The 14,902-nt window shown below is 38.4% G+C and overlaps 2 protein-coding genes across 2 annotated transcripts; both read right to left on the bottom strand.

Annotated features, from left to right (window-relative positions):
• Positions 1-876: 876 nt before the first annotated feature.
• ASCL3 (achaete-scute family bHLH transcription factor 3) lies at positions 877-4,919 on the bottom strand. The gene has a single exon (XM_031613969.2). The coding sequence runs from the start codon at positions 1,831-1,833 to the stop codon at positions 1,279-1,281; it is 555 nt and encodes a 184-aa protein (XP_031469829.1). The 5' UTR covers positions 1,834-4,919; the 3' UTR covers positions 877-1,278.
• A 98-nt stretch (positions 4,920-5,017) lies between these two features.
• TMEM9B (TMEM9 domain family member B) lies at positions 5,018-14,419 on the bottom strand. The gene is made up of 5 exons (XM_031613968.2): positions 14,247-14,419; positions 13,997-14,088; positions 10,401-10,509; positions 9,320-9,454; positions 5,018-6,189 (listed from the first exon to the last, which is right to left on the bottom strand). Exons 1-5 carry the CDS (start codon positions 14,322-14,324, stop codon positions 6,034-6,036), a joined length of 570 nt encoding a protein of 189 aa, XP_031469828.1. The 5' UTR covers positions 14,325-14,419; the 3' UTR covers positions 5,018-6,033.
• Between the last annotated feature and the right edge of the window lie 483 nt (positions 14,420-14,902).

The following is a 14,902-nucleotide window of genomic DNA, read 5'->3' as shown; positions in this document are numbered from 1 at the left end:
GCCTGGCCTTAAATGCCTCCAGGGATGGGGCATCCACAACCTCCTTGGGCAATCTGTTCCAAAATGTCAGAGAACCATACTGAAATCTTTCTGCTAATCTCTACTGTGATCCCTATTCTTCATTTCCTCCTTAACAAATGTTCAAACCTCGATATGTGATATGTCTGTGCGGTGCAGGCAGGGAAATACTTAATTGCATTTAGTAGGCATTTTTCAATTCACTACTATTAAAACATGAGAACAGAGGGATGGATGACTGTAATTAAGGACTGCCAGCTCTTACAAAGTCTGGAATTGTTTTCTCTACATTTTGCTGTAACCAGAGATGAACTGCTCTCGTGCTGCCAGCCAAATTGCTGCTAAATGCCAACCATGACACACGGCAAAAGTTAAGAACATTTTGCTAATCACAAGATAAAACTCTCTTCACCATCTTGGCATAAATCTGTTCTACACTGATTAGCTGAAATCATCGATAACACAGAGAAACAGACTAAGGGGAATAGGATCCCAGAAGAATTTCTTTCGCAGGACACAATTCTTCCCAGGCCAGAATCTTGCCAACCCTCTCTGTATTGTGCAACCAGTCCTAATTTTTAAGTGCATGGAGAGATGGAAAAGAATTTCCATAGAATTTCAATAGAAATTAGGCTGAATCAACAGTTTTGAAAGAGATCAAAATTTTTACTCATAGGAATAAAACTGCATTTGCAAGATGTCATGCTCTTCCTACGCCCAGTGACAATGTTTCAGAGAACTGCTCCCTTTTCCTTCCACTTTTAAACTAAATTATCCATTTTGTTGGCTTTGAACAACATTCCTTTATTTACCTTTATAAAGACCACCTCGCTTTCTAAGAGAAACACGGGCAATAAGAACAAAAAACTATGAAAGAGCATAGGAGAGCAAACCAGTCACATTACTGAAAAATAAAGGAATTTTAGCCTCACCACTGGAAAGACTTTATTTTATTTCAAAGCACGAAGAATGTGATGGCACATACAATTAATTCACACTTGTAGGTATTGTATTTTTTGTTCGGTAACAATTTTAGATGTGCTTTCCAATTTCCATGAATTATCTGAGGCCACTCAGATGTGATTTTCCAGTCACACTTCTGTAAGCGCAGTTACTACCTTCAAAACTAAAATGCTTTTCTGTGGGCTGGTATCAATCTGTAGTATGATCTGCTCCTAGATGTTTCAGGAACATCATGAACATCATAGCAGTGGCTACCAGGCTTCCATGCAGGATATCTTTCCCTTGATTTGGAACAGTTTAGATAGCCTTCAAAAATTGGTTTTGTTTGTTAATTGCTTTAGGTGCTTGGCTTGGCTCCATGACATTTTTGTCTGCTGCCATGGAGTCACTGTACAGAACAGACTGTAGGTACCTGATGTATTTTATTGCTGCACGGAGAGTCTCTACTTTGCTGAGCCGTTTCTCTAAGTATTCCTTAGGTAAGTGATGTCTCAATTTAGCATAGCCTTCATTGACGCATTTAACTCTCTGCCTTTCCCTCTCATTCCTCTTCCTGATGAAAGCAGGCCCATAGGAGTACTCACTCCTGTTGTAATTACAGTGGGGTATTTGGTAGGAAAAGCCACAGGGCTCACTGTAGAAGTTCTCTGTGATGAAATGGTCAGACATGAAAGGAAGAAATGACAGATCTTCAGAGCAAGCGACCTGGTTTGGTGTTTCTGGGTACATGTGAAACATGACGAGTGGGTCTGCACAGAAAGGCCGGGGCAGCTGTATGCACTGAGTGTCAGCAGAAATGGCCAACTTGTCCATGAGATTACAGTAGCTTTTCCCATCCATCAGGTTCTGCATTTAACCTGGAAATGCATAATTACAAATCACTTTAAACAACTCATGCTGTTCAGGACAAAATACTCACCTGTAATTACTAACTGGCACTTGCCAGGTGAGACTTCTAATGTATTTGCAACATCTCAGAACAAAAGATGGCAGAAAACATCCTCTTTGAGAAAAACAAGAGGATGGAAATTGGCTAAAGTGTTTTTAAAAAAATAAACTGTTAACACTTTCTAAAGGAAAGAGCAAACATTCTCCTTTCATCTCTGCTTTAGAAATGAGAAGGATCCACCTTTATGAGCCCCATAGAAATCTAGCTTGCTCCAAACTTTCATCTTTACAGAAAACATAAAGCAGGCCAAAACTGAAGGCATTCTCTCCACCCCATCGACAATTCCAGTGACAGACTCTCTACCAAAAAAATCTTCAATGACAAATTACTTCTCTATTCATTTGATATCTCATTCACTGTACTGTTTTGACTCGATGTAAAACCAGCACAGGGAAGGGATCCCAATGTTAACTTTAGGTCTGTAAAGTATTCAATTTACTCTTCATCTAAGCTTTAGAAAAGGCCTAGAGGATGAATTATGGCTAAACCTGACACCATCTTGGGTCCTCTTGTTTAATACACAGACAAGTGGAGAAACACGGAGATGAAATACTAAATTTCAATTTTAAATTATTTTACATAATAGCTACTTAAAAATATATCTAAAGCATACAGTTACCTTTTTAAAGAATTACAATCCATCCTTACCAATTGCAAGCAGTACTTCCCAACACAAAATCTATCCAAAAATGCTCCTTTAACATCTTCCTCATCTATACTTTCCATTCTAAAATACTTAGATTATACCCTCCATAACAGAAAAAGCACATGAACACAAAGTAGGTTACCAGAAACATCTAGACTGCACTACTCACAACAACCTTGAAAAGCTTCAAATATTCAGATCACAGTTCCATAACAAATTGGATTCTCTTAATCCCTCACAAGGATAGAGATATTAGAAAACATTAAAATAATTTCAAACTTGCCACTTTCAACACTAAGAGAATTTTCACTCAATAACCCAATCTAACAACATATTCCATCAACGTACATCTGCATTCAGTGCTATTTGTTTTTTTCTTATCAAAATGGATCTCAGTACAGAAATCTTGGGAGTTCAGAGTTCTTTATAGCATGCTGTTAGACAAGAGAGACAGTCACATGCATCTTAAATGGATCTTTCTATAGCACACTGATGGCATGCAGACACATTCATTTTGAATTAATAAAGATACTCAAAGATTAGAAGTGAATATATACATTCATAAAACAAAAGCAGCAGATAATCGTCTCTTTTTTAACACAAGTTGTGTTGTTCTAAACCTTTTTTACTGTGACATCTTGAAAATATTGTCAGAATGAAATAAAATCAATGAATAGCAAAAAGTTAATAGTAAAGTATCTATATACAGCAAGAAACCAAAAACACAGCCCCTTGTGATACTTGCAGTATTTGTTTTGCACCAACAATTCTGCTGCATAACAGCATTCCATAGAACAGTTGTCTGTTGCCTTACTGTCTGCACTGAGCACGTTAGAATCCTCTTCCCATTAGACCAGAGACTCACCAATCTTCAGAGGAAAGTAAAATCCAAGGAAACAAGACGTGCTAATTTTAAGACTGCTGAGTAATACCTGAAAATATCTAAATGATATTAAAAAGAAAAGTTAATGTTCCAGTTTCCTTGCATCTTATGTAACGTAGTAATTGATCATATTAAACACAATGAATTAAAAAGCTACAGACTACAGAATTAAAAGTTACTGATTGGCTGATAGAAGTGGTTTAGAGAAACATGGAAATTCAGTGAAGATCTGTTGCTAGATACAGCAATACACAGTTCTCTTACCTGAATCATGCACTTTGTTCCACTGAGTCAATGGCTCCTGCAATTTATAGCCAATTGACAACATGCAAAGTAGCTTACAGTTAGATCTGCTCATTTCTGGTTTGGCTTTTCCACCCACACTACAGCTATGATGGCAACAAGACTTGGCATTAAGGACTAGAAATTTTAAAACTGTATTGAACACAACTGGATCACCTGAAAAAGTAAATCAGGAACATACTTTGCTTATGCCCTGTTACAGTTTACTAAACAAGCATTTTCCTTTACTGGAGCTTCATACACTAACATTTAAATTTAATTATCAGCTAGAACTTAGTTAAATACTGTTAAAATGAACACACATTTGAATAAGAGCATGGATGAAATTAATATTACATTTCATGGTCATCTCAAAAGATCCGATTTGTTCCCAGTTCTTTTAAATTCTCTTCCACTTTGCTGTTTCAAAGCCTCAATACTAAACTCAAATATCAGTCCTAATTCCCTTTTTTTCCCTCCCCTTCCCCTCCTCCCCCATCTGGAGCAAAGTTCTGCATCCTCCTTCTACTCCAGCTTCAGACCTGATCAGAAATGCAGCCAAGATTTAAAGCACCTATTAGAACTGAAAGGTAGGCACAAATGCAACAAGTTATTTTTCTTTAGGGCATCCTATGTACATCACTGTCATAACTGATCATTGACTCATCAGGGTTAGACGCCAACACAACTGTGTTTTTGTTTGTTTGTTTGTTTTTATCCTGTCAATACACCCTGTGCTGTTTTGTACTTAGAGGGAGAACCATACACCTCCACTAATCAGGTGCCTGTTATAATTACACCCAGATTAATTGTGGTTTTGGAAGCCTACAGGATTGAGAAGACAATGAAGATCTGCATCTGCCAAAGAGATGTTGTCATTGCAAATGTTATGGGACAGCTTATGTTTCCACTCAAGGTACTGAAGAGCTATGCATACAGGTACAGTCTATTTTCCACACTATTTTGCTCCCACTCTGTCAATTATGAAAGTCAAAACTGTACCTGCCAATATATAATACTGTTATATGAAACCATTTCCTTTGGCACTGGAAATGAAAATCATTGCAACACAATAATATAACTAAATGTGCCTAGCTAAATTTCAGTCAGGGATTAAAAACTTCTTCCAATCAGCAATTTAGTGAGCCTTTCTTTCCCTTAGCACTAAACAACTGCGTATTTCCACTCAGAAGCATTTTCAAATAACTGTTCTTATAAATGCAATTTACATGCAAGGGTAATGAGGGAGAAAATGATGACATCTAGATAATGTGCATCTGTTTTTCAAAAATCAGTTTTAATTGTTACACTCCAAAGAGGATATATGAAAGTTAGTCATCTAGCAACTGTATACCTCTTAAGAGAGATGAACACAGAATCACAGATAGAAAAATACACCTAACTCCCAAGATGACAGGTGCTCAAGAAATTATGTGCCTTATACCATCAATCCAGACAAATGCAGAAAGATTCTTATAATAAATATTTCATTATATACTAGCTCCTGAGACTTTACCCATGAGAAGAAAGGAAGATTTCTTTTAAAAGATATCGTACACATACAATATATTAAGCTTTTAAAGCAAAATAGAACAAAATGTCAACACTGCCTTGAAGTGCACTGCATTTGAGTTTATCTACATCACAGTACTTCAAGTGTGCAGCTCAAAGAGTCAGTGTCCATTTAAGTTCAGCCTTATTTCTGCAACCACCCGACATACAAGCATCTTGAAAGTACAAGTGCAAGAAACCAAATGAGGAATACAGCCAATCAAAATTTTGCTCTGACATGACAACTGCACTGCAAGATTTCAATTTCCAATACCTCACATCAGCCTGAAGAAAAATCCAAATATATTTACAAAAGGTCTTTACATAAAGAGAGTAGTGAGTTGTAAGTAGTTACAGTGTTCCCAGGTACTTTTGACCACATAAATAATAAAGAGAAATATATAGTTAAAAATCACCATAAAGTCACAACTGTAAATAAGGTATCACAGTAGCAAACAAAGCAAGCTATCTCAGGGTTTGTTTTCTTTTCGGTTTTATTAGTAAGAGACAACTGAAAATGTAAAGATTTCTAGCTTTTGGTTAACTAATTTCTTTTATCTGCTTCCACTTTAGTATATTCTTTCAAATTTTAAATACTTCATATATATATGTTTGTTTTGTTTTTTTAAAATCAGAAAAGAACAACTGAAGAAAACCCTTTTGAAGTGGTAGGTTCAGGGAGACAGAAATCAGTTCTTTCAGTCTGTCTGCTTTACTTCTTGGAGTTAACTGCTGAGAGAATTAACTCAGCACAACGTGACGGTCAAAAACAGACTTGCGTTGCTCTTGGACCTGCAACTTCCAGCGCTGCTGGGCATACTCCACTTTGTTCAATACGTTGGCACGGCTCCGAGAACGAGCTAACACGTCATGAGCATTTGCAAACGGCTGGTGATCCTGGAATGGCAAAGATCCTTAGTTACATCTCATTAATTCCATCAAGCAATTGAATTCAATGTTTTATTTTGTTGGTGATTTTAAGGGAAAATGAGCTATTTTAGCCAGCTAGTCAGTCAGAATGACAAAGCAAGTTTTCAGATAGTTAAAACTATGCTTTTCATCCCAAGTAACCACCAAAGATTTTCCAAATAGACCAAATTGTGTCACTGCAATCTCACAGAACAGCTTAGGTCGGAAGGGACCTCAAAGATCACTGAGCTCCAACTCTCTAACACAGCCAGGGTTGCCAATCACTGGATCAGGTTGCCCAGGGCCCCATCCAACCCAGCCCTGAAAGTCTCCAGAGATGGGACATCCAGCCTCCATGGGCAACTTGTTCCAGTGCCTCACTACTCAAACTCCATTAGTAGCTCAAATCTAGGAAAGACAAAGATGCCAGGACCCTCCTGTTATTGTCATGAATGTACTTTCTTTAATGTCACTTAAACAGTGATTTAGTCAGTTTTCTGCCAGCTCTCAGCCTGTTACTGTACAGCAGTTCAGGACGTTCATATAAAGATTGTATGTAAAACCAACACACTCCACTGTTTACCAAACCAAACCTATTGTACCGAGCTGTCTGAAAGCAAAGTGTAAATACAGCTGTTTAAGTGATAGAGCTCAACAATAACTGGAAGCTTATTTAATATTTACTCTGCCTGTTTTCCATCAATACCTGCAAAGCTTTGTTTTCTTCTAATAAATAAAAGCAGGTTATAAAAGTAAGAGTTGGAATTGAACTTCTTATTTGGCTGTCAAACTGTTTTGGACAGTCATGTTTCTAAAGCTACATCAGAAAGCATCGTATGTAAACTACATAATAAAAAAATAATATAACTACATCCTGTATTAAATAGTTATTTGCCATTTATATATATATATATACACCTCACAGTACATTTTTGTTGTTGTTCCAGAATGCTTTTAAAAACATTGACATGAATGGATACTGTATCTGCAACATAATTCTGTACAGAATAGCTCAATGATGATTCTTAACAGTGGAATGATTAATATTAAGGATCTCAGTGGACGTCTACAAATGCACATATGGGCATCACTGAGCTAAGAAATATGCTAAAAACAAGATAGTCCCAAACTGAAAGAGCTATGAACTTACATGAAAGATTATGCAGTTGGATATATCTAGAACAGTAAGTTCTAGATCTAGTAAGATCACAAACCACTTCATTTGTAGGGAAGTAAAATCACAATAGGAATACATTTCCTCCATAAAATAAATGGAGGAAAGGATACCATAAGACAAGCTGGATGGAACTGGCAAGCTAGCTTCTCTCAATTTCAATGTAAAAAGGAAAGAGGGAGTGGACAGAGGGTACAGAAAAGGGAAAAGGTCTCACAAACTGACTTGTATTCACCAGTTGCCACTGCCACCCATGGGCAACAGGAAAAAGCAAGCACACTGTAGCAACTAAATCAACACAGATGGTATTTCCAGAGTGAGACAGAGATCAATACCTAAAGAGCTTGCAAGAGGGAAGACAACAAAAAAGGCAAGAAAGGCAAAAAGTCACGAAGAACCTTCAATTCACATTTACTGTCCCAGAAGAAGGGACAATGGGAAATGAGGAACGTGAAATAAGAACCGAGCTTAAGAGCTTTTTGTTCCAAGCACTGCTGCAGACATAAGCAGTAGCAACTCCACAAGCACACAAGGGTCCCACTAAGTTACAGCAAAATTTGAACTTGAAAAACCACAGGTACAGAGCACAGCATTTACCACTTCTATTGCCTTCACATTTATGAAGTTCCTGAAGCAAGAGGCAGTAGAACTGCACAGGGCTTTTTTTTCAATACATTTTGTAAGTGCTGCCATCATAGTTTTGTTTCACCACGAACGAGCATATTTATCTCCTCCTATTAACTGCCAATATAATAGAAGGAATGACAAAAATCTTCTTTAACACTAATAAATGCTGCATATCTTTCTGACTAGCTTCCGTTTATTTCAGCAGTACTTGCTACAAAATGTTTATGTCTGCTGAAAGGTTATGCAGATGGAAATCTTCCTGTCTCATAGACCAGGTCTGGTTTTGAAAATGCTAGCTGAGATTATTCTACATCTGATGTGTACCTCACCATTAGAAACAGAGCTGCTTCAAGACTCAGTATAGAAATTATATCGATGCTGAGACTTCAAAATTGTGTTAACAATTTGTATGACATAACACCAACACAGCTCCCATTTAAAGTACTTACCCCATATCAGTTTGTGGCAGTAACTCACTCAGACAAGCAGATTCATCAGCTTTATAGAAAACCTTAGATCTGCTTAGCCACAGTCCTTGTTTTTATACAATTCTAAGTCCCTCTTCAACACAGAGATGCCCTACTCCCACCAGTCATTCCTATCAACACTGATCAGGTACTACATGTATCACTGTTTCCAATGCAAGGTTTTGTAAGGTTTTACACTGCCTTCCTGTAATGGTACTTAACAAAAAAAAAAAAAAAAAGTGCTCCATCGTTATTAGAAGCCAAAAACGCTGTGCTGGCAATGGGAAAGGCCAGTAAGAGAAAGATAACCATTTGTCATCATTTGTCACTGATGGACTAATTCCCTTTTTTTTTTCCTGAAAAAGGCTGTTCTGATTTGTAGAAATGTATCACACTCCAGTTTTTAGTTGTAATACAAATAAATTATTTTAGCATCAATCATTACATTTAGCATTGATAAATACAAACTGAAGCAACAGTTCAGTGAGCATACACTTTCTTTTTGGAGAAAAAATCTAAAATCAATATATATAAAACTAAGATGATTGTACTGATTATGAGCACATCAGAATTTGTACCTCCCACATGAGTTTACCTCCTTTCCTCCATTCTTTCTCTGAGAAAATGATCTGCGTTTAGAGCTGGACTAACAGAAGCAATCCTCATCTTAATACTTTCTAGACAAGTGAAAAATGAAAGCATGGCACACAGAATCACCACATGGTTTTCTGACTACAGTGAAGATCACCCTCTCCCTTCAGGAAAAGAATTTAAATTGCCTTGCAGAAAAATCTTCCCAAACAATCACTGAAGAGTTAACCCATGCATACAAGTGGTTGGATGAACTCACCCCAATGTCTTCATCACTCTGTATGAGCTGTGAATGTCCAAAGAGACGTCTCTTCAGTATGGGTTCCACTAGTGTAAGGTACACCATGTACAGAAGAAGTAGGCCCAAAATAGACAAGTATATGATGATTGTAACCTGCACAACACAAACATTATTTATCCCAGAGTTATGACATTACCTCAGCCACCCCTCACAAGGCAGTGATGAACAAAAGAACTTACAGTCAAAGTTTCTGATGAGCCTGACAACCTTCAGTAGTGTCACTATGACTTAAAATTCACAAACAGCAAAAAGCCATCATCTATTAAATTGGTATTACAAGGTTTAAGGGCAGACAGATAAATTAGCTTGAAACAAAGTCTCTCTTAGTGAGGCCTTGCTAAAGTCCTATGCTATCCTTCTTGAAACAACCTGGTGTTCTCTCACCTCAATCAAGACTACTAATCCACAGCAATTAAACTGGTCACAAATTTTGGGGTTCCTACATGGTCTCCATTCCCTAGCATAGATCCACATTCAGTCACAGAGCTCACAAAGAAAAAGGGGAAAAACACAAAATCCTAGAAAGCCTCCTAAAAAAGGAATCTGTATAACAGAAGAAAACACACACTATATAATCTATTCACTCCAGTCAGGGGCTAAATGGCAGTAATAGGATAAGTATGAAGAATCATCAGATAAAGCAAACATGATCAATTTTGCTCTTCTTAGCTTGCCAAGATAGAAAGTAAATTTACATCAAGGAAGGAAGACAGCTGAATAATGAGAGAACACTAAGAAAAATATGAAGTCCAAAGTTTGACAAAATACCATAGCACACTCAAAATCCCAGCAAAGTATAAAGCTTAATCTCAAAACAGGAGAACTTAAATAAACTTCTTAAGTTCACCCTTTCAGCTATAACACGATTCTACTATTACTATTCAAGATAAGTTATTAACAACTAAAAATAAATACATTAAAAAAAATCTTAAGACTGCTTTAGAAGAGTTCTCCCTTTAAAAAGAGTATTTCTCTAAAAAGTTATATTTACTATCCAGTTGAGGAATTTAATATATAACAACAGAATTCCATGTTTTACCTTAATTGTGACAGAGCTTCTCTCTTCATATTTGCACTCACAACGTAAACAATATGCTTCTACATCAGGTCCAGGGACAGGCATGGGCTCAACCACATGAAGACAATCACTGAAGAAAGACAGGAATGATTCAAGCAGTTGAACTGGTTTTAGCTTATTTGTTCTCTTATATAGGCAGACCTCACATCTTTAGATACATTCAGATCCCAGTTGCTTGGGCTAAGAATTCACCCTTGCTTAAGATAGGCTGTTCTAAATTATAAGTACCAAAGGATTTTTTTTTTTTTTAATCACTACTCAACTACTCAATTATTTTACTTAAACGATAACTACATCTACTGACAAGCTGCTAAACAAGTTAAGAGCTTTCCAACTAAACACATTATTTTATGGAAATAAAGCTGTCAGCCTAACAAGTCCACGAATTTGAAACCCAGCACACATGCACCATTTGACAGTGACATCTCTAACTCAATTCCAGCTATTACATATCTTTTCCTCCTAATACTTAAGGAGTTTTATTCTGTTTTTTTCCAGTATCTGAAGGAAGATTGACCTCTCCTTGGTGTTTGTGAACAGTAGCTCTTTTTTTCTTGCCATCACATGTTTATAGGCATAAGGAAAAAAAAGCAGACATTGGATGAGTTGTTTATTAAAGCAATAAGATTGTGAATAAACAGCATTCACTTCAAAGCACTGGAACCAGAGAGGAAAACATGCTTTCGACTTGAAAGATTACAAACTCTTAGACAGTTTCCATACCAAGAAACGTGGTTGACAATTCTATGAACATTCTACACCACAGAACTAAAATCCAGCTGCCATGATATAACAACTTGCACCACTACTTCCACCAATAACTTAAATAATTTGGGTTTTTTGCTGACTCAGTTTGGTTATTCAGTTAACAACCCAAGCACCTTGAAGAGCACTTATAGAACAAATTTCACTTTGATCCCTGTCAACTCAGTGTTAATGGAGGCAGAAACAGGTAACAAAACAAAATGCCTGATGTGATAGCAGCAGCTAACAATTCAACTCTGTATTGGGCTAGATGAAAATGTTGCCAAGCCACACAGTCAGGCATCAGTTTTTATATCTTCTGTTTTGTTGGTATTACTTCCTTATAACAAGAACTGTTGAGTGTCACATCACAATCTCTGGAGAGGCATGGAGGAATCATTTTTTCCATTTATTTGACATGAGAATTACAAACTCCCCTGCAAAAGAGTGCTGCGCTTAAGATGCAAAATCAGAAATACATACAAGTAATAAACTAAGAAATTTCGGTAAAGGTTATGTCAATATGCTGCTCAAGTAGAGAAGAAAGCCAGCATGTTGCTTGGCTACAGCAGGACATCTGTTACCATGAATATATCAAATAATATCAGCAAGTTTTTTCTCTAGTTCAGTTTCATGCTGCTATAGAGGGTAAAAACTCTCAGGTTCTTACAGTTTTGATTACATGTTTCCTTGGACTGTGATTCCATGGCATTCCATTTAAGAGGAATATGTGGAAAAGGTTGATCCTTTCCTAAAGGACGTTGCCACTCAACTTCCTCCATATTAGACCTTCTCCCTTGCACTCACCAAGGAAACTTTTCTTCCTAGGGAATCTAGGCAAGTCAAAAGCACAGTTTCTGCTCAGCTTCCAGTTTATCCTTCAAAGCAGACATGGCACCTTCCCTCCCACCATTTCCGTGACTATTAAAGGAGTCAGCCTCATGACATGAAATACCAATGCATTTCTTCCAAAGTGGGTTATTTAACTGAATGCCATGTAGGTGCTTAGGCTTATACAGCACAATGTTTGCCCACTGTGTTGTTTGTCAGGGCTGAATTGCCAGCAGTAGCTCCAAACTCTCAAATGGAGAACACTTTTATTGGTGTTGGAGTACTGTCAGCTCATACTGATGTTAACAAAAGGCATTGTCTGACTGTCTGTGAGGATGGAAAAAAAAGGACCAATCTGGTGAAAGAACTGATACATCTAAATAAGGGTATCACAACACAGGCTACAAGTTCAAGATTAAAGATTAAATTTTCATTTTATGTCCGGATAAGAGGGCAGTAAGTGGTCATACTGAATGTAACTCGTAAAGACACTAAAAATTGATCTGGCTCTTGTCTCAGACAAGATCTAAATGCCTGAAGGAAACAGCATGTCACTCTGTTCTATACAACAATAACAAGTCACAGGCACAGATGCAGAAGCCCAGGTGTGACACTAGAATTGTCTACTTTGTTGCACATGACCTAGCAATGAAGCCTTTTTAAAGTAGTAAGAAGGCAGCTCAAACAAGAAGACTAAAGTCATGAAACATTCCCAGGTGGTCTCACAAGAAACAATCTCAGCACAATGAAATTTAAGACTGGAAAATAGGTTTTTGAGATTCTGTAAGCACCATTTATCTGTCACCATGAAATTAGCCAAGTCTACAAAGTTAACTTTTCCTTCAATCACTGTCAATTTGATTTAAAGCAAGGTCTTTTCTGATAGTCAGGCACACGCTAAGCAATGTCCACTGAAAAAAATCCACTTCATTTGCAAAGGAGCAATAGGCAACAAAGCTATTAACAGTGTTGCTCTAAGATGCCAGCTGCAGCTGGAGTTCTCTCTGTATGTCTCACTGCTGCACTATGACTAATCTGTCATAGCAGGCCTAATAACATTAACTTAACCACACGGGACAAAACAGTAATTTAGATTAGACAGTACATTTTATGTTCATTAACACAGATTGAAATTTACACTGTTGTTTCTTACAGTTCTTCTGCAAATAAGTCAATAAGTCAAGGCACAGCTCTTATTACGTATCTGTATCTCTAACTTCCTGTAATTATTTTGGTGGGACTACTAAGAGGCATGGAACGTTCACAGTCAAGTTGCTAGCAAGCTGCTATTCAACAGACCAAAAAGTCTACTAATAATTCTTGATATACAAGAAGAAGAATCAATGTATCAAGATGTATTTCACATTTTTATAGGTTGATCCAAGAATTCCTGAGCACTTTGGATATCAGATCAACTCCAAAGTATGCTGTTTTAAATCACTGCTATCTCCTCCTTCTTCCCCAGCTGCTCATTTCTGCCCATGCATACAGGTCCTTGACTCAGCTGAAACCTGACAGATGCCATGACTAGCCCAAGCAACACAACACAGCCCATTGCTGAGACAGAAGATTTCTCTTTATACATACAGGAGAGAGAACATATTGCATTCTCTGACTGTGATTTTTGAGGAACAGATCTCCGAAACAAACTCTAAACAACAGGACTGGTTTCAAGAGCAGAGAAGGAGGACAGAACGATCCCTGTCCTGTTCAACAGACACTGCTTCAGCACGATACCATTTCTAGTCACTGAATTCAAATCACAACATCCCTTTTTCTTCTACTACGTCTTATGCAACAGAAGAACATGCAAACAAGCAATCCAAAATAGAAGGTGGAGAAACGTTAGGGGTTTCAAACCTCATCTCTTCCAATAGCTGAATTCTGAAATGCCCAACAAGTTGTGCAAGAGATGTTTTTGTCGTCGTTACAGAACGCTTACAAACAACCACACTCTTTGTACTTCCCCGTGATAAACTCACCAGTCCTTCTGCGAAACGTTTTTATTGTAGATACGGCCGGAGTGGTCTTTGTAAGGAGGGCAGATACATTTACATCGCACGTCCTCGGAATTCTGCAAAGCAAACAACACGCTGAGCCCGCACCGCCGAGCGTACGTCCTACACGAAGAGCCGACAGCAAACCACCTTCCAGATTTATTTCAAGAGTTCAACACAATTAGCGGAATAAATAAGTAAACAGCACTCTCCACACCCGCTCCTACCCGCTCACCTTAGCCTGAGCGCCCAGCCCCGCCAGCACGGCCAGCAGCCCGCAGAGGCACAGCCAGCCCCCGAGGCCGGCCGCCATGTCGGCCCGGGGCTCCTCGCCGCTGCGCACCGCCTAACCGCGCCGCCGCGCCGCAGCCATCACTTCCGCCTTCCGCCCGTCCACGTCCGGCGCTGTCCGCCCGTTATTGCGGCCCTCGGGGAGCTGCGGCAGCGCCGTTTGGTTCCGGGTGGGAGAGGGGCTGGTGTTGCGTTAAACAAACGGCGTTTGTTTAACCGTGTTTTTGTTAAGAGGAAGCATAGCCGGTGTTAAGAAGCACACAAGGTTTAACGAGTTACTAAAAAATACTACTACTAATAATAATAATAAAGTATGAAATAGAAGCTGGGTCTCGTTTGAAACCATGAATAAACACTCTCCCAGTGCTTGTCTGTCCCATGGGAGTGTAAATGTAACGACGTCTGTGTCTGCGGGTGTTTAAGGTCTGCCCACGCCCCCTGCTTTCATAAGCACTACAGAACTTCGTCATCACACGCAAATGGATACACAGCAGTGCTTGGGGTTTCGTTTTTCTTTATTAAAAAACAACAACATGGTGCCCCAGGGTGAGTGAGCCAGCCTGGCTCTATCCCATGCCTGCCCCTCATGCCTGTGCCATG

Source organism: Phasianus colchicus, chromosome 5 (genome assembly GCF_987193195.1).
Source record: "Phasianus colchicus chromosome 5, bPhaCol1.hap1.1, whole genome shotgun sequence".
Classification (NCBI taxonomy): Eukaryota; Metazoa; Chordata; class Aves; order Galliformes; family Phasianidae; genus Phasianus; species Phasianus colchicus.
This window is presented reverse-complemented; position numbering and strand designations above follow the sequence as displayed.